This window comes from Leucopleurus acutus (assembly GCF_964270905.1).
Source record: "Leucopleurus acutus genome assembly, chromosome: 13".
NCBI classification, from domain to species: Eukaryota; Metazoa; Chordata; class Mammalia; order Artiodactyla; family Delphinidae; genus Leucopleurus; species Leucopleurus acutus.
In genome coordinates this window covers 51,100,751-51,128,594 of record NC_139155.1, presented here as the reverse complement: position 1 = coordinate 51,128,594, position 27,844 = coordinate 51,100,751, and the positions used below count along the sequence as shown (strand labels likewise).

At 35.0% G+C, this 27,844-nt stretch overlaps 1 protein-coding gene across 6 annotated transcripts in view; it reads left to right on the top strand.

Moving 5' to 3' along the window:
• Window positions 1–4,163: 4,163 nt before the first annotated feature.
• The window catches only part of RBBP8 (RB binding protein 8, endonuclease), an 81,184-nt gene continuing 57,503 nt past the window's right edge, over window positions 4,164–27,844 (top strand). For 4 of the 6 annotated variants that reach the window (XM_082853228.1, XM_082853227.1, XM_082853224.1 and 1 more), the window contains exons 1-4: window positions 4,164–4,314; window positions 7,099–7,303; window positions 18,417–18,459; window positions 22,885–22,980. In XM_082853228.1, coding sequence (XP_082709354.1) covers window positions 7,195–7,303; window positions 18,417–18,459; window positions 22,885–22,980 — 248 coding nt within the window. In that variant the 5' untranslated portion in view covers window positions 4,164–4,314; window positions 7,099–7,194. Of the gene's footprint in view, window positions 4,315–6,097; window positions 7,304–18,416; window positions 18,460–22,884; window positions 22,981–27,844 lie in introns of those variants that run through there. The other 2 variants (XM_082853229.1, XM_082853225.1) reach the window with 1 other exon arrangement.

Here is a 27,844-nt window from a genome sequence, read left to right as displayed (position 1 = left end):
AAATTGGGAAAATTATATATCTAATAAAACTTTGCTCATTGCTGATGCAAAATGAAGTAGCTAAGTACTTAAAAACACAAACTACTTTAATAGTTTATAAAGGGAAATGAAGACGGTATATGTAGCCATAGAGATAATCAAAATACATAAAAGTTTCTCTACCTAAGTTGGAAGTTGGCTAGACCACATGAGGCTACTTTTTCTAATCGGAAAGCAATGTATAATCCTTAACGTCTTTTATAAGCACTTTAATGACCACCTGACTGTCAAAAGAAAAACTGTGATACTGACATCCTCCATGAATGTTAAATATATCTTTTAAAACAATTATAAAACTGCTCAACCTAACTGGAATCTCAGCACCATCAACTCAAATCATAAAACATTTTGGCACTTGGGGCAAGATCACTAATTGATGTGTACCCCTACCCCCAAACAACACTTAGTAATTACTGTAAACAACTTTTTAAAAATTAAATCGTGTTCATTTAGGTTGACACAAATTTTGACAGCATAATTTTCTATTATGTTAATACTTCTCTCCCCTCTTATCCCTCTTATTATTTTTATCTTATTATTTTTATCTTTCTTATTATCTCTTTTGTTCTGCTCTTAAAGTAGTTCTGACTGTAAGTATACAGCTCACTCCAGTTTACTAGTATTTTGTGTTTGTATTAAAGGTGCTGGACATTATTATGTAAATAATCATAATGGGTTTAATCACTAGATTTTTTGCCTGGTGATACAGGCAAAAAATTTGCTGGGAGGGGAAGAGAATGGCATGATGTGTAGAGTGGGAGAGAGATGGGAAATGCCCAGCACAAATAGGAGAAATAGCCTTAGAGTGGGAAACAGCTCCATAGGAATCAGCTCCAACTTGGTTCTTCAGGTAAATCATGTAACCTCATTTGTTCATTATATATGCTGGGCATGTTTTGTGCCAATATGGTAGCCACTAGGCACATGTGAGTTTGAGCACTTGGAATGTGGCTAATCCAAATTGAGATGTCCTGTGAAGGTGAAATACACATCAGATTTTAAAGACTCAGTATGAAGAAAAATAATGTAAAAGGCCTCATTCATAAATCTGTATATGGATTACATGTTGAAATGATAATATTTTAGATAAATAGGTTAAACAAAACATATTAAGTTAATTTCACCTGTTTCATTTTACCTTTTTAAATGCGGCTAATAGAAAATTTTAAATCATATATGTGGCTTTATACTGTTCTAAGACTGTACTGTTCTAAGACTCTCTGATAAGAACTAGGAATACCGAGGAGAATGAAGAAAGCACAGTCTCCGCTATCAAGAAACCCCTTGCAGCCTAGCTGGGTAAGATAAAAGATAGAAACATAATTACAGTATAATAGCATTAAATGCAGTGACAAAGATACATATAGAAGGGTATGGGAGAATGAGGAGGGCTATTTGTGGAAGTGGGTAGGAAGAAGGGGTGAAGAGAGACATTAAGGTAGTCTCCTGGAAGCTGCAGTACCTGAGCTAAGTCTTAAAGGATACGTAGAAAGGGGGTGAAATATTAAGGATCTGGGCGGAGATAATTTCAAGAGAAGAGGATTGTATGAGCCAAGACAATGAAATAGCAAAGAGCAGGAAGGAGGAATATAAGCAGTGTCCTGTTTTAGAGGGAAAGGATAAGGTGGGGGGTAGAGGTGTAAGGTTAAGAAGGGCTTCTTTGACATTTTAAAGGGATTGAATTTTAATCTTTAGGCAATTGAGAGCCACTTGAATGGTTTTAAACAAGAGAGTGTCAAGATCAGAAATAATGGTTGGGCATTCTGGCAGCTGTGTGGAAACTGCATTTAGGTGCAAGATTGGAAGCACAGTCTAGGTAAGAAATATTAGGGCCAAAACTAGGGCAAAAAGAGTGAGGATGGATAGGAAAGCACTAATTCAGAACTCTATTTAGGAGGTAACATCAGTAGAATACAGTGATTGACCTGTCCTGACTCCATGGAAAGGGGGTTGATATTATTCTAAAGTGATGAGAAGACCCTGGCATGTCTTAAACTAAGGGAGTGTCATGTTCTGACTTAGGTTTTAAAGAATCAGTCTGACTGCTGTTGGAGAATACACTGTAAAGGGAAAACAGTGTAAGTAGAAAGATAGTTGATTAAAAAACAAAAAAAGGAAGGCTATTGCTGCAGAAGAGGTTTAAGATGATGGTGGCTTGGCCCAGGGTGGATACAGATGAGGTGATGAGAAGCAATTGGATCTACATAGTTCCAAAATTCTTACAGTTCTAAGAATCCTAGAGTTTTCAGTACACAATTTTTCTCATTGCGGTTAAGTGTACATATATAAAAGTTACCGTTTTAACCATTTCACCACACAATTTTTAAATTGAGCATCCTAACCAAGGGCCTCCAATATGTATGCTAGGACATTAAACTCCCAACCCTCAAGGTGGCAGTGCTGGGCCTGAGGTGGCTGGAATCCTAGTTGCTGTTGCCTCTGGATGGAAGCAGTCTCATTTTTTTATCACAATATGTAATACAAGTATTCTTTTTCCAGGTACTGAAAAAGTTTGGGAAGCATTATTCTAAGCCATAAAATTTGAGAAACCCAGTATTACAAAGAGTTCAAAATATCTGCTTCACTGTTAAGTTTTCTCATATAAGTTTTCTCATAGGACTTCATAATTTATATGTAGGTCTTAAGGCTCCTTATTGGAGGCAGATATCTACACGTATGCCTACTGTTTCCACCGTTAAAGTGATTTATCATAAAATCCCATAAAGAGAATCTAAGAATTTAGAATGGATTCAAAGATATTCTCCGCTTAAATGAAAAAGATGAGTCCCTCAAGGAACGCCCAATTCATTAATTTTACACGGAGACTGACTCTCTGGCAAGCACTGGGTTAGTTTCTGGTGATAAAAAGGTGAACAAGACATGGTTTTGACCTTAAGAAACTTAAGAGTCTAGTGAGGAGACTGATTTAATTAAATAAATAATGAAAACTACAATAAGTGTCAGATAGGAAGGCACATAGCACATAGTGCTGTAAGAGGATCTGATAGAAAAGACTAAAACAAGATAAAATTTGGAAGTGAATGATACTTTAACAGGGTAATGAATGTTCAGCAGCTCTCTTTTATAAAGATACCAACGTTCCTACAGCATTCCTAGGATGGTACAGAAACATCCTGTTATGCCCACTCCCAAGGAGTAAGCTGTGATATTCATCCCTTAAGACCGGGAATGAACGGGAAAATTACTTTTACATTTTATATCTTTGATTTCCCAAATACAACTCTACTTTTTAAAGTTTATAATATCCTCTGTCTTCCTCCCAGGTCTTATAAGTATTAAAAAAAGTATTGAACTGGTTTAAAAAATATTATGATACTGTCTATTCTGTTTACTTTCTTCAACTTCATATATTCAGAATTTCTAACGCTAAAACGCTTCTTTTAAATAGGTAATATAAATAGGAAAATATACTAATAATTTGAATGTTTATAAACGAACAGCCACATAAAACGTTGACTTAAAAAAATTACCTAACAGCATGTTGTTCCAATAAATAATGCGTCACTTCTGATTCCGTCTCATTTCAGGTTCGTCAGAAACTTTCTTTAACCTGAGCAAAATATACATCGTTCATTTTGCTACGCGGCCTCGCCACCCAGTCCGGTCAGGTCGCATCACTAAACTGTAGGTAAGAGCTACCAGCCGGAAAGCTACGTTAGATTGATCTGTGTCCCTTCCCTCCTCAGTTAACTTTAACTTTCCATCTGGTACAGGCCGCTCCTACGTGCTTTCCCAGAAACGGGCTTAAGTCAGACACATTGATCACTTCTTAGGAGAACGTGAATCTCCGCAGACAGAACAGCGTGAGCTTTCTCCGGGCCCTCTCAAAAAACGCGGTGGCGGCCGCCAGCTCTCGGAGCCTCTTCTGACGCCTCAGTGGAAGAGCTCCACTCTCCAGTCACCGCCCAACGCGGTGGGACTCGTCGCCGACCCAGCTCCTCCGCAGGGGCGTGAGGGGCGCCACCCAGCTCCGCGGAGGTAGGAGGAGGAAGAGGCGTGACGTCGCGGGAACTCCCACACGACGTTGCGTGACGTCGCGCGAGGTCCGGGCGGGGCGAGCGTAGCCGGCGGCCCTCGGGCCCTCCCCCAGCGCTGGAAAACGCGGGCTGCCCCGAGGGGGCGGCTTGGCTGCTGGCGGTGTGGCAGATTAGTGAGGGAACGAGCAGAAAAGCGAACGGCCGTCTCTTCCCCTCTCCAGAGCGTGCTCGCGTTCCTGCTGGGGCTTTCGAGAATCTCGACGCAATCTTGCAAGCCGTGAGTAAAAGGAATCTTTTTCCCCGACCCAAAGCGCTGGGTCCTAGCGGGCTATTTCCGGTCTGGAGCTGCCGGCTGACCGAAGGCGTTTGACCCCGGGGTGGGGATGGCTGTATGGCGCTGGGGCTGAATCTGAGGAGTCGGCTGGAGCCGGCCTGAACTACGCAGGAGGTAGACCGGATTGCGGACGACCCAGCGCTGAGTGCTGTTTCCGAGTCTTCGCACCAGCTGAGAACTTGCTTGCCGGCGCCGGGCCCGCCACGCGCATGCGCCGACCTGCGCCCGGTGTCGCCGCGCGCGCTTCCGGCGCCAGTCGTGTGGTTTGTTCGGCGGAGCGCTTTGGCGAGGGCGGACCGCCAGCCCTTCGCGGTGCGGGAGGAGGCTGATGGCTAAGGGTCCTGGGATGGGAGCCACTGGACCTCTGCTCTGCTCGTAAGAGCAGCAGTCAGAGTCCCTATTCAGTTTGTTCAGGGCCCTTGTGTGAACTGAGGAGCGGCTCTTGCCTCACCTAAGAATGTGTGTGGTGTGACAGGAAAGATCTTCTCTTGAGCACCTTCAGTGTGGTGGTTTGTGGTTTACATTGCAACAGGAGGCACAGAAATGTATTAAATTATTGCAAACTGTTGAGCCCAGGATGCAACTTGAGAGGCAAGATGCACATTTTTGAGAAATTATTCGTGCAGCGAATAACGGTTCAATATCAAAAGAAATGCCAGCAAAAAGTGCTAAGCATGCAAAATAGATTGGAGAGGGTTTCAAGTTTCGAGTTGATGTGGAATACAACAATATATTGAACCAAAAACTGGAAAGCGCCCTGAAATATTCTTGACTTAACAAGCATCTAGACACACAGACACACACACACTGTGAAAGAGCAAGGAAGATGATTGCCATAAGCTGTTCAATATCTGAACAGCTTAGTATTGATAAATTGTTATGTGGGGGGAAAAAAACACTTAACCTTTTCATTACCCCTGAAGGTAGAATAAAGGAAGCTTATCTTACACTATGGGTTTTAAACTATTGAATGCTAAAATATACAATTTTAAATTGTTCATTAAAGTAACTAAAACTTTGTTTTGAACTTTTTGATTAATAAAAACAATTAACATTTTTGTTTTGTTTTTTTTGCTTCTTAGGAGTATTTTGGAGTTCATTGGCATCACAACTTGAGTTGCAGCAGTGACGTGGCCGTAGTAGACGTGTCTTAGCAATGTGACCTCGGACGAGTCACTTAGTCTCTTAAGCCTGTTTTCTTAAACTCTAAAATGAAATTAATAATATCAGTAGTAGCTGTTTTATACAATGTGAAGATTAAATTAAAAGGAAATATAAAACAGCACACTCCATGGTACATAGTGAACACTTAATAAATGGTGGCTTTTATTGACAGTAGTATAGACCCATTGATTTATCTTTTAGATAAATAAAAGATAAATTTAGATAAATAAAATTTATTTAGATAAATTTAGATAAATAAATAAATGGAATTTATTTAGATAAATTTTAGATAAAATTATTTAGATAAATTTTAGATAAAATTATTTAGATAAATTAGATAAAATTTATTTAGATAAATTTAGATAAATAAATAAATGGAATTTAAATTTATCTAAATTTAAATAAATTTAGATAAATAAAATTTATTTAGATAAATAAAACTATTTAATAAATAGTTGAATACAAGCCTCTTTAGAAATTAAAAATAATTTCCTAATATTTTGTAAAATCTAGTACTTGTTCAATTTTCACTGATTATCTTTAAAAAAAGTGTAATCACAATTTTTGAAAAGCTTAATAAATGTATTTTTATTTCTTTAGTGTTTTATAGTTTACCAAGTGGCTCTGCACATAATATTGCTCCCTTTAGACATGCCCTTGCTTATCTTAGCCTCTTCATCAGAGACCTCAGGAAATGGTTAGTAAAAGACACTTAAATCCGTTTGGGCACTTGTTAGCAATGGTAAGGCATTGACTAAGGAGCCAGATGTGAGGGTTAGTAGATTTGTTAATCATTTTATTGTAATTTTTTAGTAGTAGCTAGTTAATGGTTTCAGTTTAAGAACACATATTAAAATATTTATTAATCCACTTGAACTTAATAGCCTGTTGCTTCCTTGAGGGGCTACACAAATAATAAACTTAATCATTCACCTTTATTCTGAGAGGCACAAAATAGCTTTACCCATATTTGCCTTGTTTTTAGATGTTTCCGTATTCATAGATCTTGGCTGTGTCTGTATCTTGCTCACCAGATTTCATTGTTATGAGAAAGCTGTTCAGAGACTCGTGTTAGTCAGTCATCTTTCTTGCTCTTTTACAGTGTGTGTGTCTAGATGTGAATGCTTATTAAGTCAAGAATATTTCAGAGTGTTTTCCAGTTTTTGGTTCAATATATTGTTGTATTCCATATCAACTCAAAAGTTAAGAAAGCAATAAATTCTTTTAGAATGGGGAAACAGTAGTGACCATGAATGATTACAAACCTCTCTATATCATAGTCCTTTCAATTAAACATAATGTAGGTAATTACTTCCTCATAGGCGGAATAAGAAAAAATTTGCCTGAAAGAGTAGCTTAACTTAAGGCCAGGTAACTGAAATTGGGGCTTTTCTCACCATACTCATCTTTTTTCCTCACTTCCACCCCCTCAAATTCTAAAGTGATTGATCATAGGTAAATAAGGAAAACTTGAGATCAGCTGCCTGGGCTTGAAGTCATCCTGATTTCAAATTACACAAAGATAAATGCAGAATTCACTTATGTTGCAATCTGTTGTTTCAGGTATTTGAACTGACCAAAGACAACTTCAGACCTGTATAATGTAACAGAAAAGGTCAGAAAACATTAGGCAGTAGAAGTGTGAGCATATTAAGTAAGATGAACGTCCCGGGAAGCAGTTGTGGAAGCCCTAGTTCTGCAGATGTATCTAATGACTTTAAGGATGTTTGGACAAAACTAAAGGAGTGTCATGATAAAGAAGTACAAGGTAATTTTTTTCTGAAATACTTGTAGCAGTATTCTGCTGAGACTATAATAATAGTAGCTAAGTTTTATGACAGTTCAAAGATCTCATTTTTAAGGGACCTTTACTATTCCAATTTTGGGTGATTCATTTTTATGGTTGAGTTGTTGCTTTTTGACTACAGACAACTAACCACAGAATGTAGCTCCTGCACAGCTTGTAGTTACTTGTAATATGTATGGTGTGGTGGAAGGGGCATAGAAATTGTTGACCGAAGATCTGGATTTGAATTCTAATTTCATTTATGTACTTGCTCTGTGATCTCAGCAAGTTACGTAACCTCTAAACTTAATTATCTTCTGTAAAATTATTTGCAGGATTGTTTATTGACATAAAAATACTACCTAAGTCATTCGACAAACCTTCAGAATTTGTATCTCAGTGCTTGGGTTTGCCACCAAGCCCTGAGACCCAAAAGTAAATGGCAGTTTGCCTTCAAAGAGCCTGCAGTCTGGTAGAGAGTCATGTGAACAGATAATTAACAGTGTAGTGAAATAAGGGCTAAAAGGTTTATATGAAATGCAATGAGCATACAGAGAATTGAGCTGTTGCGATTAGGTTGAGTATATAAATGTTATATATGATTGTGTTAAAATGTACTATTAAAAGCTAAACTATTAAAGCTAAACTCAACGTCTGATAGTAAGCCTTAATATACCTATCTAATTCTGTGACTTTCATGTAATACATTTCCCCCATGTGTGGGAAATGCTTTGTATTACATTTGTTTCTTGATTACCTACTGCAACCATAGGTTAATACTACCGTGCTTTATAGTTTTTTTCTTTTCCCTCAGTTGAATAGCTTTCTCTTTTTTTAAAATTGAAGTATAGTTAATTTACAATGTTGTGTTGGTTTCAAGTGTACAGCAAAGTGATTCAGTTACACATATATATACATATATGTATTCTTTTTCAGATTCTTTTCCATTATAGGTTATTACAAGATATTGAATATAGTTCCCTGTGCTGTATAGTGGGTTCTTGTTGTTTACCTGTTTTATATATAGTAGTGTGTATATGCTAATCCCAAACTCCTAACTTATCTCCCTCCACCGCACCCCACCCCCAGTCCCCTGTGGTAATCATAAGTTTGGTTTCTTTGTCTCTGAGTCTATTTCTGTTTTGTAAATAAGTTCATTTGTATCATTTTTTTTGGATTCTACATATAAGTGATATCATATTTGTCTTTGTCTGGCTTACTTCACGTAGTATGATAATCTCTAGGTCTATCCATGTTGTTGCAAATGGCATTATTTCATTCTTTTTATGGCTGAGTAATATTCCATTGTATATATATACCACATCTTCTTTATCCATTCATCCATCGATGGACATTAGGTGCTTCCATGTCTTGGCTATTGTAAATCGTGCTGCTATGAACATTGAGGTGCATGTATCTTTTCAAATAAGAGTTTTCTCCTGATATATGCCCAGGAGTGGGATTGCAGGATCAACTGGTAACTCTTCTTTTAGTTTTTTAAGGAGCCTTCATACTGTTTTCATTTCCCTAATGATTAGTGATGTTAGCTTTTCATGTGCTTATTGGCCATTTGTGTATCTTTGGAGAAATGTCTATTCAGGTTCTTTGCCTGTTTTTTAATCATATTGGTTTTTGTTGTGGTTGAAGTTCTTTGTATATTCTGGATATTAATCTTTTACCTGATATATGGTTTGCAAGTATTTTCTCCCATTCTGTGAGTTGCTTTTCACTCTGTTAATTGTGTTCTTTGATGCATAGAAGTTTTTAATTTTGATATAGTCTAATTTATCTACTTTTTTCTTTTGTTGCCTATATTTTTGGTATTATATCCAAGAAATCATTGCCAGATCCATTGCCATTAAGTTTTGCCTTGTGTTTTCTTCTAAGAGTTTTATAGTTTTAGATCTTATGTTGAGGTCCTTTTTCCATTTTGAGGTGAATTTTGTATATGGTGTAAGGTAAGGGTATAACTTCATTCTTTTGCTGTGGATATCTAGTTTTCCAGCACCATTTGTTGAAAAGACTGTCCTTTCCCCATCGAATGGTCTTGGCACCCTTCTCAAAAACCATTTTTTTGAGAAGGGTGCCAAGGCTCTATTGTAATTGGTCTGTATGTTTGTCTTTATGCCAGTACCATATTGTTTTGATTATTGTAGCTTTTTATTAAGTTTTGAAATCAGGAAATATGTGACTTCCAACTTTGTTCTTTTTCAAGATTGTCTTGGCTATTCGGAGTCCCTTGAGATTTCATATGAATTTTAGGACATATTTCCCTACTTCTGCAAAAAACATCATTGGGATTTCAATAGAGATTGCATTGCATCTGTAGATCACTTTGAGTAATGCTGACATCTTAACAATATTAAGTCTTCCAGTCCATGAACATGAGACGTCTTTCCTTTTTTAAATTTCTTTCAGCAATGTTTTGTAGTTTTCATCATACAAGTCTTTCATCTCCCTGGTTAAGCTTATTCCTTATTTTGTATTGGATGCTTTTGAATGCTATTGTAAATGGAATTTTCTTAATTTTAGATGCTATTGTAAATAGGATTTTCTTAATTTCCTCTTCAGAGTGCACGTGGTTAATGTAAAGAAACACCACTGATTTTTGTGTGTTGCTTTGTATCCTACAACTTTGCTGAAAGTTTCTATTTCTTAATTGTAGTTTTTGAATTCTTAGCTGAGAAAAACATTAGAAACTCTTTAATTTTATTATGGAAGGTTGGAATTCAGCTACATCTGCTACTTCACTTACATCTGTTACTGCTCTATTACGCTCATTCTTTGATAGATTTTTCTGATCCATGTTTCCATTAAAACACTCTTTCAGCATATTAGAATTGCTGATGCAGTCAGGGTACATTAGTGTTCGGTTAGAAATCCAGGTGTCAATGAAGTTATTATTGTTTTATCCATTTTTTTTTTAATTTAAACTTTTTTTTCTAAAATTGTGAAAACACAAAATAAACAGCAAAAATTTACCCTCTTCTCCCCACACACAAACAGGTAACCACTTTTATTATCTTTTGTGTGTGTATTCTTCCATTTTTTTAAATTTAAAGTTTAAGACTTTTTAATTTTAGGAAATATTGTACATTTATAAAAGTAAAGAAAATAGTATAATGAACTCCTATTTACCCATCACTCAGCTTCAGCCGTTATCAGTACACAGCCAATCTTGTTTTACTTATTTTGCATTTGCATCTTTATCACTCTTCCACTCAGTTATTTTGAACTTTCTGACATAATTTCATCTATAAATACTTCAGTATATTCCAGTAGTCTTTTTTAACAAAAAATTGCCATTATCATACTAACAAAACAAATTCTTTAATGTCATCTTATACCTATTAGATGATTATGTTCAAATTTCCCCAGTTATCTAAAATGTCTTTTTATAGTTGGGTTTGTTCCCATCTGTATCTAGAAGAATTCTCCATGTTGTGTTTGATTAATATATCTATTGATTATTTTCAGTGTAGTTTTAGTTTATGTTTCCCTTATGAATGAGATTAAGCATCTTTGCTTATGCTTGAGGGTGATTTGTATTTCTTTCTTAAGAACTGTTTATATACCTGATTATTCTTTGGTTGGCCTTTTCCCTATCAATTGATAGGAGCTGTTTATATGTGAGGCAGATTAGTTCACTTCAAATATTTGAAAGTTTAGAAATTCAAATTTGTTGTTAGTGATAAACATCTGATTTTTAAGTGACTGTGCTTGTGGTCATATGTTCAGGGACAAATATGAGTATTTTACATTAATTCTGCTCTTCATTTGACTACACTGTTTTCCCCCAGAAAATGTAGTGTGAAACATTGAGGAAGTATTCTGAGTTTTAGTACTGACTTGCTATTCATTCAGTGAGCAGTTATTGAATTATATGCTGAGAATGGTAGCAGTTGCTGAGAATACAACAGTGAAGAAGACACAGTAGGTTTTGGGGGCATTGTATTCATTCTCTTTTGGAAAATATTTATACACTGTAGTTATATAATGAAATGATAGCAAAAATAATCCAGATACAAGATATTCTGTCTTGTATAATGGCTACACTGATAATAACAATGTAATCAGCTACGTGCACTTTTAAAACTGCAAAGGAATAATAACATCTCCCAACTTCTGTTGAAGAGAAGCCATATCCTCCTCTTGGTTTATAATACTGTGACCCCAGCATGTAAGTTTACCAATAGGAACAGTTTCAAGTTTAAACTATTATAGGAGCTATACACTATGAAAAAGCGTATTCTTTGTGACCTGGAGGTAAAGCAAATACAATATCTTCAAATGATTTAAATAGGACCAGATGTACTTGAGTTTTTAATTAAACATTCAACAGAGAAGAATTAGCATTCTGCCATCTTCAAGTATAAGGTTAAATTCTTTATCCTTTAAATGATTACTTTCTGTTGTCTTATAATAAGACATTAAAATTTTAAGAAGATCATTAAAATTTTATTATGCAGAGTCCCTATCTTACTCATCTTTCTACCTGCATTTCCATAGGTGAAAGTGCTTGGCACATAGTAAGAAGTTAGTAAATGGTATCTGAATGAATTGCATAGTTTAGCTGCATCAGTGAAACATTTTCTTGAACATAAGTTTTTTAAATCCCATAATATATGAAAATATCAAAATTTCATATCTCTAAAACCCTGAAATGCTTTACTACCCATTTACTTTAAATTTTCTATTTTTAGATGATACTGTAGAAAGTTGGGAAAAGAAAAATAAATCACCATTTTATAGGAATGGCATTTGTTTATTCTTTCCTAGTTTTAAAAGAAATGCATGTAGCTTATTGTATTGTTGTGTGCAGTGTACATACTGTTTTATATGTGACTTATTTTTGCGGTTATTTCATTACTTAACCAAACTGCTTGTTTTTCATGTGGTACATAATCTTCATTTTAGAATTTTTAGGCATACCCATTTAAAACTGGGACAGTTTTATTTTTTAGGCTCCTAATTTAACAAGGATAAAGTATTTGGCAGCTTTCTTCCTCATGTTCATTGGTGTTTCAGGGTCTTCAGGAGACCTCTATGATGAGGAAGCATCAAGAAAATAAATAACATATTGTTTGATAAGAACAATATGCTATTCATCAGATTACAGAACATATAAGACTCACAAATATTACATAATGGATAATTTCTTTTTAAAGTGTGTACTCCTCATGGCCATACTCTTAGTAGCCATCACACTCGCAGGAGCATTAGTTTATATACATGGAAAAACTTTAAGGGAGGAATACAGAAGTTGTTGATGATTTTGATTAATATCTATGTGCTTTATGAATGGTAGGTATTGGATATATGTTTGAGCTGATGAGAGAAGATAACTTCCGGCATATTATAATATATTGATCAGGCTACTTTCGCCAATTTCAAAATCACTTATGGTTTCTTAAAAGTTTTAAATGATCGTGCACTATTTTTTAAAAATTAGTATGTTATTTAAAAACATTTTGGTTGGGCCCAGGCAAATTTGTTGAAAGGAAGACTTTTTTTGACAGTCCCTTGTCAATGTGTTCCAGATAGTTCCATATAAAATTAGATCCTGTGACTCTGTGATAACATCAAAGACATGCCTAAAGGGTACTTAATTTTTTTTTTAAAGTAGAGGATCCACTTGGAGAAACCAGTATAAGAGGCTATTTGAAAGACGTCAAACATGGACTTGTCCAGACTTTGCAGGTTTTGAAGTATACATAGGAATTAAAATTCAGTCATTGCTTTTAAAACTTCGTGTCAGGTTAAAAAAAAAAAAGGGAAAGAAAAGATATGAAGGTAGTACCTGAGTTATATAATTTTTCTTAGATACGCATAAGAACTTAAATGCATCTGAACTTGTTTGGATACAATATTTTTTTGCCTTTTAAAATCCCTTTCAGTATCAGGTTTATTATTAAAAAGCACAGGTAATAAGATGGAATTTAGAATATTTTTCATAATGTCACCATTTTAATAAATGGTTTTTGTCCACCCTATGTTTTACCATCAACATCTCATCTAGTAATGTTTTCTATATCTGGTAAATAAGGTAATCAATTTCATAGAAAACTAGGCAGATTTTTGAGGACAGAATTGGAGCCCCATTGAAGAAACGGAAAGTATAGAGGCTCTAATATGACAGGATGAATATTTCTTGATTCAGTTTTGGATTGCTCCATTTATTTTCTTAGATGTTTCATCAAAAATTCCAAAAACATAACATTCATATTAAGACTACACAAATTAGCAATGAAAGGAATTGCAAGTAATTTTGGTCCATAACATCAGTGTCCTAGTCATTAAGAAAGGCTAGTCGTCAGGAAAATGCAAATCAGAACCACAATGAGATATCACCTCACACCTGTCAGAATGGATATCATCAAAAAGAGCACAAATAACAAATGTTGGCGAGGATGTGAAGAAAAGGGAACTGTCATACACTGTTGGTGGGAATATAAATTGTTGTAGCCACTGTGGAAAAAAGTATGAAGGTTGCTTAAAAAACTGAAAATAGACCTGCCATATATGACCCAGCCATTGCACTCCTGGGTATATATCCGAAAAAAAACAAAAACAGTAATTCGAAAAGATACATGCACCTCAATGTTCATAGCAGCATTATTTGCAGTTGCCAAGATATGGAAGCAACCCAAGTGTTCATCAGCAGGTGAATGGATAAAGATGTGGTGTATATATGTACTCAGCCATTAAAAAAAAAAAAAAGGAATACTACTCAGCCATAAAAAAGAAATTTTGCCATTTGCGGTAACATGGGTGGACTTAGAAGGTATTATGCCAAGTGAAATAGAGAAAGACAAATACTGTATGATGTCACTTATATGTGGAATCTAAAAAATACAACAAACTAGTAAATATAACAAAAAAGAAGCAGACTCACTCAGACTCAGATACAGAGAACAAACTAGTGGTTATCAGTGGGGAGAGGGAAGTGGGGGGCAATATAGGGTAGGAGATTAATAGGTATAAACTATTAGGTATAAAATAAGCTACAAGGATAGGGACTTCCCCAGCAGTCCGTTAACCCAGCAGTGGTTAAGACTCCGCACTCCTATTGCATGGGGCTTGGGTTCGATCCCTCGTCCGGGAACGGAGATCTCACATGCCGCACAGTGCGGCCAAAAACAAAAACAAAAGGATATATTGTACAACACGGGAAATATAGCCAATATTTTATAACAACTATAAATGGAGTGTAACCTTTAAAAATTGGGAATCACTATATTGTACACCTGTAACAATATTATACATCATTTATAATTCAATAAAAAAAGCACCATCATTAACTCACATGTTATTTTCCATTTGTGTTAATATAAATTCGATAATATCCACAAAAAATTAATTTACCCATTTTGAGATCATTAAATCTTAAGAGTAAACTAAGCACACCTTAAATATGGCTGCATCTCATAAAGACAAGTGTCTTTACTTTGAAGTTGAAATAATTGATTAGGCAGTTACAGGAATACTAGTAGTTGTGTTTTTGGTAGAAGCTTAATTCTTTGAGCTATATATAAAGCCACTATTTATCAAGAAGTGTTATTAGGCTTACAATTTATAATTCAGAACCATAAATAACTTGTTTTACAGTGACAGTACATACATATATGGTTTATTCTGGGTAGCAAACAAGAATGAGTAAAAATTAACATAGCAATGATTTTTATTTTGTTTATAACAAATTGAATTCTTGGCTTATTTCTGAATTCTTACTTAAATTTGTTTCTTGTATTATGTTCGTGACTACACATATGGGCCCTTAATTGTTTCATTTCTTTGAAAATTCACATACACGTTATAAGGTTAATTGTAGTGCAGCGCTTTTGGTCTTTTCAGCGCTGTTTCCTCATTAGGTGTCTCAGGTTGCCAGTGTTACAATCCTAAATACTTTCTTGAACAGACTACCTGTTCATACAGGAGCTGCATTGTTGTATAGCCTCATTCCTTCCGATGGGTGTGGAGCAGGATTAAAGCACACTTTATAGGGGTTCTAATTGTGGATGCCTAATTGACTTGATGAATGGCAAATGCTAAAATTTAAACACACATACATACACATACACACATAAACCTGTTTCAGGGCTGATCTGCATGACAGAACAAATGCCTCACAGGTGTTGAATGCTTACAAGATAAAAGAGTAGTCTTTCCATATTTCCCAAGAATTTTCTTTTGAAGTTTATAAGGATTTTCTGTCTCATTGTTTCTTTTCTTAAAATGGTTTATGGCAATAATCCATTTCATCTTGGGTGCACTCTTCACTTCTAAAGGCGGACCTGAGTTTTAGAATTGGCCAAAATTAAAAAACAAGAAAAACTAAAAGCAAGTAAATTTTCACACACTTTGGGAAGGGTAAAAGAGTGAAAAACTGCTGACTCTAGTCTTTGGCCTAGTAGGGTCACAAGTCCTTTTCTTAATTCTTCAAGAATGATTTGATGCTTTACTAAGTACTTTCAAGGCCTTGTGAGTTTGTCATCATTACCTGAAAAAGAAGGAAGCTTCTCCAGCTACGAACTTGACAGATGGAAAAGATTTTTTTAAAAAATCAAAAGATCACACCAGTTTTTATTTTAAACAGTGAAAAACTAATGTTTCCCTTTATTATAATAATTTACATTTTAACAGTATTCCAACTCTTAGGGTAAATATTTTTCCATATTTTTTTTTTTTAGCTTTTCATTTTGAGCTTATTGTAGATTCACACTGTAGTATATACCCTTTACCCAGTTCACCCCAGTGGTAACATCTTGTATAACTATAGTATAATAGCACAACTTAGAAATTGACATTGATACAATCTATCAATCTTATTTAGATTCTGCTACTTTTACATGCCCTCATTTGTGTGTGTGTTTTAATTCACTAATGTGTAGATCCCTGGATTACCAAGGGTCCCTAATGCTAAGTCCCCAACCACCTTCCTCCCACCCCAACCCCTCCAGCTCCTGGCCACCCATAATCTGTTCTCCAGCTCTATAATTTTGTCATTTTAAGAATGTTATGTATGTGGAATCACATAGGGTGTACTTTTTGGGTTGGCTTTTTTTTTCCAACTCAGCATAATTCCCTTGTAGTCCATCCAGGTTGTTGCATATATTAATACTTCTTTCCTTTTTATTGCTGAGTAGTATATGTGGTACAAGGATGTACTGCAGTTTTGTTTCGTTTTGTTTTTTTTAACAGTTCACTCACTGAAGGATATTTGGGTTGTTTCTGTTTTTGGCTGTTATGAATAAAGCTGCTGTGAACATTTGATTACAGGTTTATTCATAACATTTTATTTATTCAAATTATAGGCCATAGAAATGAGGGTAAATGTATCATATCAGTTGGACATTTCCTAGAGGTGAAATTTGAGATATAGCGCAAAAGTATAACTAAAAAATTCTCCAGGGCCTTTATTTTTCCATAATAACTGGATTTCCTGGCATTAAATCCTTACCTCTTGGGCAGTAAGAAAAGGTGACTTCCCCATTAGTATCTGTATGACACTTAATTTCATCCCTAGTCAGCACCAGGGAGGGGGAGATTGTGGAGAAATGTATAGGTCTGTTTTCTAAAACTCTTACTTAGCTAAATAATGTTGTTCAGACAGATAATAAAAAATCCTGTTCTTAGAAGTGACAAATTTATTAATGTTTCTATACAAATTATATGGAAAGATTTTCTAAATGCATAACTTATTAGAATCCATAAACTACCAAAGACAGTCAATGTTTAATTTTTCAGAAATTAGTTAACTAATAACCATTTATTGGGGATTAACTATGCCCCAAATAAAAGAAATTCTTAAGTAGATATAGAATTTTTAAACTTTCTAGGCACTGTTTTTAAAAGTGAATATAATATCCACAAGTGGGAAAATTGTAGAATAGTAAAAAAATTGGTTTAGGAATCTGAAAATGTAAACACAGAAGTTTTTCCCCCCTTTTAATAATCACATTGCAGAAAATAGCATAGAGAAAATAGAGAACCAAATAGTTTAGTGTTGCTAAATAGACTTATTCTTTTTTACTTAATGATTTTAATAGCTGTGTATTATTCTGTCTAGTGGTTACATCATATTTTACTTAAACTCGTCCCTATTTTAAGCATTTTATATTTCAATACATTGTTTAATATTCTTTGTGACTATGAGTTTCTCTATAGTTTGGATTATTTAGGTTAGAATCCAAGATGTGGGATATTGATGAAAAAGAGTCCTGTTATATATCTCTAGCTTGCTTTCCAAAAGAATTGTGCTAATTTATAATACCTCCTGCAAAGCATGGCAGTGTAGTTTTACAACACTTTTATCAACACTGGGTATTATAATTTTTATAATTTTGCTAAGTAATTTTTTGGGTTTGGATTTATATTGCTAGTGGTGTTGGATATATTTTCATGTTTGTTTAATGGCTGTTTTTCTCCTTTTAATTATTGTTTCTGAGACTGAGGAATGTCACTCTTATTTTGTTCATATCCTTTCTTGCAGTCTCAATGCTCATCAGCCTGCTTTCTTAACAGTAATTACCCAAGTCCCATAGGCAGTGGTCTTCTATTTTGTATTGGACTCAATTAAAATTAAAAATACATATAACACATGTAATACATATCTTGAGCTAAAAACAGTACTGCCTTATGTTAAGTACTTTTTTGTAAGCAATTGTGTTCCTAGTCCCGGACTTCCTGACACAATCTGTTTTAATCCCAGAAGATTTGAGCCTACATAAGCACTATTGCTGTTACCAAAATACATAGGCTATGCCAGAACATAAACCTTCATTTATAGTGAACTTCTAATTATATGCTTGCCCATGCTATTGGGAAGTAACTCACTTTAGGTGGAGAAAATTTCATTCTATTTGGCTGTCATACAATAGACTAAGAGCAATAATGTTGCAAATATTCTTTTGTGACCTAAGGGTACAAGTGAGGGAAATACACTTTTCAAACTAATGGGATCTGGCTCATTGTTCAGAGGCCAGGCTCAAGTAACTTAATAGTGTAGCATTAGATTCATAAAGAAACTTAGATTAACTGCTTTTGAAACGATAAAATGTATAAATAAAATACTGAGGATTTTTTTCTTTTTCAGGTTTACAAGTAAAAGTAACCAAACTGAAAAAGGAACGAATTTTGTAAGTATCAGCATATATAACACTGATGTCCTATTTATAAAGTAATTGATATTGATGTCCTATTTGAATTCAGTGTTTTATTTATAAGGAAGTTAGCTTTACTTAGTGTGGACCTTGTGTAGTTGACAGCAAGTTATTCAAAATTCTAAAGGAGAAAGAATAATTTTGAGTATAATCTTAGTTAATATTTGCATATATTTATATTTTAACATAATTTTAATATGTGTATAATCTTTTTCCTTAAAATATTTATTAAGATGGAAACTGATCTATAAATCATTTTGATCTGTTAATGGCATTTTTTTCTCAACTATGATTGATACCTGGAATTTAAGATACTACAAGATGGGGAGCAGAATAAGTCTGGGATTTCTAACTCATATAAGAAATGGGAACTAAATGGATATTCTGAGACCCCTTTTAACTAATTTGAAATTACCAGCAGTTCCCCTGAATTGTTTTGGTTATTAAGCCCAGAATCAGATCTGATTTTCTAAGTCAGGAGCAGATTTTACTCGTGGTTCTTTAGACCTTCCGCATTCAGGAATCTGAAACAGATGGCATAATAGAATGTTATTACTCATAACAAAAATTAATATCATTGTGACTAATAATAATTGCATTTGCTTTACAGTATATACCAATAGGTCTCAGTTCCTTCATATTCTAAAGCTTCCAAGACTGTAACCAGAAGCTGGAGTTACCAACCACTCATCAAAACACACCTCACTATTTTTGCTATTATAATCTGAAAATAGAAATTGTGAAGTTTTCCATTACACCTGTAAAGTCATGTTTGGAAGATGACCTAGATACAGAAATGAGAAATCATAAATTTTTAAAACAGTTTTTTTGAAGAATAATTTTAGGATTCTTAATTACTGACACTTTTAAATGCTTTGCGTGTTGAAAATGTACCTGTTCCTACCTTAAAGGTGTCATTTTAAACATTTAAATTTAGGATGTATATCTTATTAGTTTATCATATTTTCTTACTGTGAGACCAAAAAAACACCAGAAGGGACTTTTATGGTAAAGAAGATGTATTCTTTCACATAGAAGGCCCAAAGTAGGGAGATTCTAGGACTGGTTATCACTTACTTCTGTCTTTCTTCTCTGCCATCTTTAGTGTTCAGACTTGCCCTGTTAGTCTTGATTCACTTCAGTATGTCAAGCTGGCCGTCATCATTCTAGTTAGCACTTGCACAACATCTTTGTGTCCTTTTATTTTTACTAATTATAAAGATTTGTCAGAAGCAGCCCCCAGCAGACTTCCTCTAACTCATTGACAATGTTCATTCCTAAATAATAACTGGCAAAGAGAATTGAATTAACATGATTGGCTTACACTAATTATGACACTACTTTATATGTATTCCAGGATTAAGTGAATAAGTAAGTATATTGTTGATAAGGAGGCTTTTCCTCAGTGGTGAAATTGTTTTTGAGTGGTTTGAGATTAAAAATTATGAAATACACTTATTCTATTGTTTTCATCTTCACTTTTGCTTATAGCCCAGCTAGTGATGGTGGCTACAAGCATTGCTAATCAGAAGATGAGTATGTACTATCAGTGACTTGGTATGCTGATTTAACACATACTACACTAAATAGCTAATTACTGTTTGTTGGAGTTATTCTACAAGTCTCCTCTTTTATATATAATAATACTGTATAGGAATTCTTGTTCCCTCTTACCATTATAATACCCGTAATATTACCCGTGTAATATTTTGGAGTTGATCAGTAGTTAGACAGTGAGCTCTTTATATTGTACCTTGGTTCAGTGTTGGAAGTAAATGACCTTATAAATCCTAGATTAACAACCATTGATTAGAATGACATCCTTTAGAATCAAAATGTTGGTCAGTTTTTAGAAACGTTGTGTTTGCTATTTGATTTTATATTTTAAACTACATTCACGAAATGTTTTTGAAGGAATTTAGTTTTATTAAAAATGGATCCTTCTTGTAGACCTAGTAATTTTACTTTCTAAAATGTTACTATTTTAAATGATAGATTTATAGCTGTAGAATAGTATTTCCTCTTAGCTAGAATCAGAATCATTTTCCTGCAGATTGAATGATTAGGCATAGTTAGAAATGATCTAGGGCCTTCCTGGTGATCCAGTGGTTAAGAATCCGCCTTCCAATGTGGGGGACGCAGGTTCGATCCCTGGTCAGGGAACTAAGATCCCACATGCCGCGGGGCAACTAAGCTCGCGCACCACAGCTACTAAGCCCACACACCACAACTAGAGAGCCCACGTGCCACAACTAAGACCTGATGCAGCCAAAAACAATAAAAATAAATTAAAAAATTTTTAAAAGATCTAGATTTGCTTATAACAAATGTACTTTTTTATAACTGAGACTTTTTATACAAAATGTATTTCTCCATACCTCTAACCAAGCAACCACATGAAAAACCTTTAATTCGTAAATGACTGTTGAATATTACTTTATCAAAAATCACCTAAAACATTTCTGAATCTTAAAGAGTGGAAACACAGCTGGTTGTTCAGTAGGTGATAATAATGGTTTACTTCACTGTATGGTTCTCAGTCATTTGATCCTCTTAGCAACCTTTTAATATATATTGTAATTACTCTGTACCTGCCTACCTTAGGTAGCTTGGGGTTACACATTTTGGAAGCATGGGTAAGTAACTAAATCCCCTGAGTAATCAGAGAATTAAAGGGATGCTTCATTTTGTAGAAGGATAGGTCATTGCATTGTGGGACCAAGAATTCAGATTTGCCTGTATGACCATAACTCTCCTTTCCAAGTATATTTTATGATAGACAGTCAGGGTACAGTAACAGGATGTCTGGTCTCCATATTGTTAGAACAGCTTTATTTGTGAGGTATCTCAGTCCTAGGGATTCCCACCTGGAAGAAGCAATTAGAAAAGAAATCAGTAACTGTACTATATTTGTCTATCACTTAATTGCTTCAGACTTGTGTTTTGATGATAGTTGTCTCTGCACATGACTAATGCTCCTCTTTTACACAGATTCATTTACAAAATTACACATGTATCAATAGAAATGTTAACTGTTGAATACTCCCAAAATAGGATCAGTGAAAACCTAGTGCTGCTTCTGAATTAAATACATTTTCTAGAAGTATTAGAAAATTTTTTTATTATTAGCTTCAGCTATCTATTACTTCCAAAATTTCATATATATACACATATGCTACCAGAACAATATTTGTTGTATAGCAGGAGGCCATTCTTAGATGTATTGGCTTTTCATTCAATATCAAATATTCAATCAGTATATAAGAAGTACCCTCGTATTGGTATCTGACATTTTGACTTAGTTGTTTTGCTCGTCTGTTTTGTTGCCAGTGATATTACATTCTACGTTTCAGCAATTTTGACACAGTCATTTGGACATCTCCTTTTTCTGGCAGACTGGTTTGTCTCCTTTATTTGATTTGATATTTCAGACCCTTGAGAGGGCTGGGAGAAGATATTTGAACCACGGTATTATGCTATATTTTCAGATTCCAGATGACACAGAGAATCCTGATTCAATTTCTAATGGGTTTTCATAGAATTAAAATATATGCATACTTTATATATGTGATTGAAGTATAATGATGGAGAGGTAAAATATGGCACAACCTTGGAAAGTAACCAGGTAGTTTACTAGAAGAAAATTTTAGGTGTCTTTCTTTTTTCCTGACTAAAATCAAAATGGTAAATACTTAAATAGAACTTACTGTGTGCCAGTACTGTTCTGTATGCTGTATATTCATTAGTACTTAGTCCTTGCAAATGTCTCATGAAGTAGATACTACTAATGTATCCACATTTTTTGAGGCACAGAGAGTTTAGGTTACTTGCACCAGCTCACACAGCTGGTACGTGACAGCTGAGATTCAAACCTAGGCTTCAGGATGTAGGGTTTGTGTACTTCTACTTCACAGTAAACCCTGGCTTAAAAGTAATACCAGGTAAAAGTTTAAGCAACACAAAAATTAGTAAAATAGAAAGTACAAATCCCTCATAATTGGAATAGGAATGATATGAGTGGAGTTACCTATTTACATTATTGAATGTAGATAAAATAATTTAAAAAACAGTAAGTGTACATTTTAATAGCAATTTTGACAATGTTGAGTCAGTGGTGGCATCAGAATTTACTCCTTCATCTGTGTTCCAGCATTGTATAATGAATACCTGGTGCTTAGGAAGATACTTCTGTAGAACATACAAATACTGCAGAGCAAATTCTAGTATAATTTGAACTCTGATTAACAAGATATTCAAACCTCACCTTCTAAGTTGTTTGTTTTGATACAACGAATTCATAATATGTAAGTGGTGAGATCATGCTTTGGAGTTCTTAATGACAGAATAGTCTTGTTAGAGTATTTTTCCATTAAAAAAAATGACTTATTTCTTGACTTTTAGAGATGCACAGAGACTAGAAGAATTCTTCACCAAAAATCAACAGCTGAGAGAGCAACAGAAAGTTCTTCATGAAACCATTAAAGTTTTAGAAGATCGGTGAGTCTGGTTCTTGGGTCTTCTTGTGTAAGAGGTGATTTCCCTCTTAATAGAGAGTATACATTGGTTTTCATTTGTAATCAGTTCTGAGACTTAAAGTGATCTTTTTTCCAACTCTATGTCAACTTTGGATAAATATTTTATGAAATTAAAACAAACTTACAGGTTTGTTTTTTCATTAATTACAGCAATCACATCAATTTACCCTTTAAATGACGTTTCTTTATCTGGTATTTGTTGTAGGACAAGCTCAAGAGTAGCAGTGTTCTAATGCATTTGATGCTTTCATTCCATTTTTACTTCTAAATAGGTGGAAACTGCTTCACAATTCTGTTCCTGTCTTCTTTTTTTTTAGTTTATTTATTTTATTTGTTTATCTTGGGCTGTGTTGGGTCTTTTTTGCTGCACGCAGGCTTTGTCTAGTTGTGGCAAGCAGGGGCTACTGTTAGTTGCGGTGCACAGGCTTCTCGTTGCAGTGGCTTCTCTTGTGGCAGAGCACGGGCTCTAGGCACGCGGGCTTCAGTAGTTGCAGCACGCAGACTCAGTATTCGTGGCTCACGGGCTCTAGAGCGCAGGCTTAGCTGCTCTGCGGCATGTGGGATCCTCCCGGACCAGGGCTCGAACCCGCATCCCCTGCATTGGCAGGCGGATTCTTAACCACTACACCACTAGGGAAGCCCTATTCCTGTCTTATTTTCTTACTCCTGCCACTCTCTTTTCTTCCTTGCATATTTCTCCACTTTCAAGCATTCTAGAGATTCTTTTTACTGAGTATTCCCAAGATAATGCCTATTACTTCACCTCATGTACAGACTTTTTTCTTTCCCACTCCTTTGAGGTTAACACTCTACATTAGAAAAGGCTTTCAGATTTTGCTGTTTTCCCTTGTCTGAACTGTAAGTGCTATTTAGGAACTTGAACTATTTATAGCAAACTATGTTTCTTGCTTTTTTTATTTATAGTTAATATTTTTCCATTATTTTCATTTTTGTATATGTTACAGGAAGGCTGGTGGTTTGAATTCGCCACTCTGTCTTAGTGGTGGAATAATCTAATATTCTGCATGATGCAAACTAAAGTTGAGTACTCTTTCTTCCATGACTGCTATCTCAGTGGATGCACATTTACTGGAATAGGCAGCCTATTGTGGGAAAAGGCTCCATATGCTTTGGAATCATAGATATGAATCTGAATTCCAACTTCACACTATCTCCTTAACTGAATTCAACAATTAATAGTTGAGTACTTACTATGTTCCAGGTGTTGTTCTAGGGGCTAGGAATACTATCCTTAGTATGTCATGGAGCTGATACTTAATTTTCAAAGATTGGGAGTGGGCCTGCAAATAAGATGATTTCAGATTACAAGAGCTGAAGAAGAAATAAAAATGAATTATGTAATTGAGTGACTACAAGCATTGGGAAATGAAGGGCTACTGATGGATGTCAGGGATGACCTTTCTGAGGAGGTGCCATTAGACGTGAGACCTGAGTGATACAAAAAAGAGCCGTCACTTGAAGAACTGAAGATAAGAGAGGACAAATGCAAAAGCCTATGGTGGAAATAGATTTTGAAATATTTGAGGAGTAGGACATCCACTGTGATTCTAAATGAGTAAGAGGATGAATGATAGATAATATTGGAAAGATGGGAAGTAACTAAATTCTGTAGGGACATCAGAAAATTTGGATTTTAATTGCATTGGGAAGCCATTGGAGGGTTTAAGCAGGGGAATGCCAAAGGGATACGAGCAGGTACTGACAGCATCTGTTATATCCAAATGTAGATGTCGAGTAGGTAGTTGCATATGTGAGTCTGAACTAACGGGAGAGGTTAGAGCTAGAGAAACAAATTTGAAAATCATCAGCTGTATAGAAACAGCATTTAAAATCTTGGGACTTGATAAGATCTCCTAAGGACATCTTTAAAAGTATAGGAAAAGAATAGAAGAGGGCTCAGGGCTGAATCCTTGGGCATACTAATTAAGGTTTAATGAAGAATAAGGACCAGCCAGCAAAAAAGATTGAGAAAGGAATTAGCAGAGTAGGAGAAAAGCCAAGAACATATGGCGTGACACTAACAATACCTTCTTCACAGGGCTGTTTTGAACGTTAAATGAGGTAATGCAAGTAAAAATACATAATGGAAGCTTAAAAAGACTTACAATATCCCTCTTGTTTGGTGAATATGATTCCAACCTCTAGTGCTCTAGTCTGTACACACAGCCAGACTAGTCCCTCTCTCAAGCTGAGATATCTGGAAACTAGAAAGCCATCTGTCCGTCTCACTCTTCCCTAGTCCAGGATCAAAGAGGAAATCATCAGTTACTCTTCCTTCAGTGTGGTGCAGCATTTCCTTCTATTTTCTCTGGATATGTAGTACAGGATTGAGCAGGAAGGGTGGAGAGCATATCTTTCTCAGCCTTTAACTCTCCAGTGATTGAAGCACTTCCTTCTCTTACTTCACCGTATTTTTTCTCTCATCTCTACTGCTCCACTACTTTCTACAAGCGATGAGGTTCTTCCTTCCATATAATAATGGTAGTAATGGCGAGAGATTAGGAACTTTCTTTCTGTTCAGTGATTCCCAAGGATAGAAAATTTTAAGTCTGAGTTCTCTAAGAAAGCAAACATCAAGATGACATTAGATATTCAAGAGATTTTGGGAGGAAACACACCTGTAAGGTAAATGAAGAAGGAGCTGGAGGAGACTGGGAGAGCTGTGAGATGTCCATGCATCTAACCCTTTTGAAAAAGAGAGAAAAAGGAAGGTCTTAGACTGCACTGCAGTTTTAAGAAAGCTTTGGCAAGGCCAGTGGGGAGTTCTGGAGCCATGGTATCCCTGCTCTACTCATTCATTGGCTGGCTTCTCACTGTGGGATGCCTGGTATGTTCACCTGTTTGGCGGGTGAAGGATTTCAGAGCACAACAGCTGGAGCCGGTGATTTTACTTCCCACAATAGGAGATACGTTTTCATGGTTGCCACACGCAAAGGCCGATTGTGTTTATTTCCAGCATTCTTTCTGTTTAGTTGATCATTAGCAAGTTGTTTAGGACTCAGTACACTGAAAAAAAATCACAAGGTAAGGTTTTCATTATGTTTTACACGAATTGGCTTAATACAGTTCGCTCTCCATTTCATCCCCAAGATATAGTGTTCTTCATCTTAGCTCTTGAAGACACTCCTTTCTAATATCTTCAGAACATTTCTTCACTTTATGATTTAAAGTTTTGGCTGTTCTTTTATTCTTTGCATCTTGTGCTTCTCTTCTTAAGTGAATTTTTCTTCTCCAGGCTCATTCTGAGAAGAAATATTAGTGGATGTGTGCCCCTACCCTTCCCATTGAAGTATTTTCTAAATTACCATCCTTTATTCGGTTAATATATTTAATTGTTAAAATTATCATTTTTATTCTGCAGTTTTTAAAAACTAGATTTTCTTTTTACCATCTATTTTCACTAATTTCAGGTGGATGTCACACTTCTGTGCTGTTTCTTACCCTAAATGTTCTCTTGCCTTTCATTCTCTTCACCTTTACATTTTTAGGTAGGTGGGCCTATAATTCATTACATGGTATTAATCTGGGGGTGGGACAAGGAGTGTAGCTCATTTCTTTATTCACATGCTTTTTCTTTCCTTTCTTTAAATCTGAAATTTCCTTCTGGGATTACTTTAAGATTTGTCCCTCATTTTATGAAGCTTCATTTAATGAAACCAAGAACAATGTAGATCTAATCATTTTTTTAACGTAGGATCTGCTAGTTGTGAGGGCTCACGTTATACCCATCCTTCCAGCACTTAATCTTCACCTTAACACTGTGCGGTAGATGATAAATCTGTTTTACAAATGAGGAAACTATGCTGACAAAGAGTTAAGAAACTTTCCCAGGATCACATAGTTAATGGATAATTAGGTTAAATTTGCCCCTCAAACTTCCCAATTTCTACTGTTTGACGATGCCTTGTCTGTGTGTTGTCTTAATTTTATAAACGTTTAAATGAATTACAACTTAACTGATTATCTCAAAGTATTTATGCTTGATATAAAGTTACCAAAACAAGTACTCTGAAATATTAAGTCTTCAACATTGCCTATTATCTAGTCTTGTTTTCTTGGAAGGTTGTTTTGCTTGTTTTTGGTTATTTTTCTTTTAAATTGCTACTAACTAAATCCTGCCTTTAAATGTCAAAGTAGGTAATGTTTAGTAAAGTTCTGCCTTACTTAAAATTTTACTTTAATTTTGTCATATGTAAAAATGATAATCCTAGAGCAAGCTTTAAATATCTATAAAAATTAATGTTTTGCTGAGACCTTTTAAAAGCAACATACATTTTGTTAAAATTTCTAAATGGTAATTCTGCAACTTGCTGTTTACCCTTCATAAGTTGAAGCGTTTCTTATTTCTTATGCTCACATTATGAAAACATCAGATGTTTAGATGAAAGGAATTATTCGGTAAAGATAAATTAGATAATAAAAAGTTCTAATTTAATGTGGCTTGTTTGTGTTTTACTAGTACTGTTATTACATTACTATTTACAGGAACCATTTACAGGTTCCCTCAAGAAACTAAAGTATTTCCTTAATCTAAGGAACAGTCACTGTACTGGATAGAAGGCATTTAAAAAAGAAAAATCTGAACAAAGCAGTTAAACCATAGTTGTCTGATAGATTTTAATATTTTTAAAAGCATTTTTGTCAATATTAGGAAACTCATATTTCAACTGTTGTTAAAAGGGAAAATTGGTACTCATAATCAGAAGATTTGTGGTTCTTTATTTTTGAAATACTGACCAAATGTCTTCTTTTGTCTTGCTAACTCTTCTTACTTATGGATTTGAATTTAAATGTATTCTTCAGGA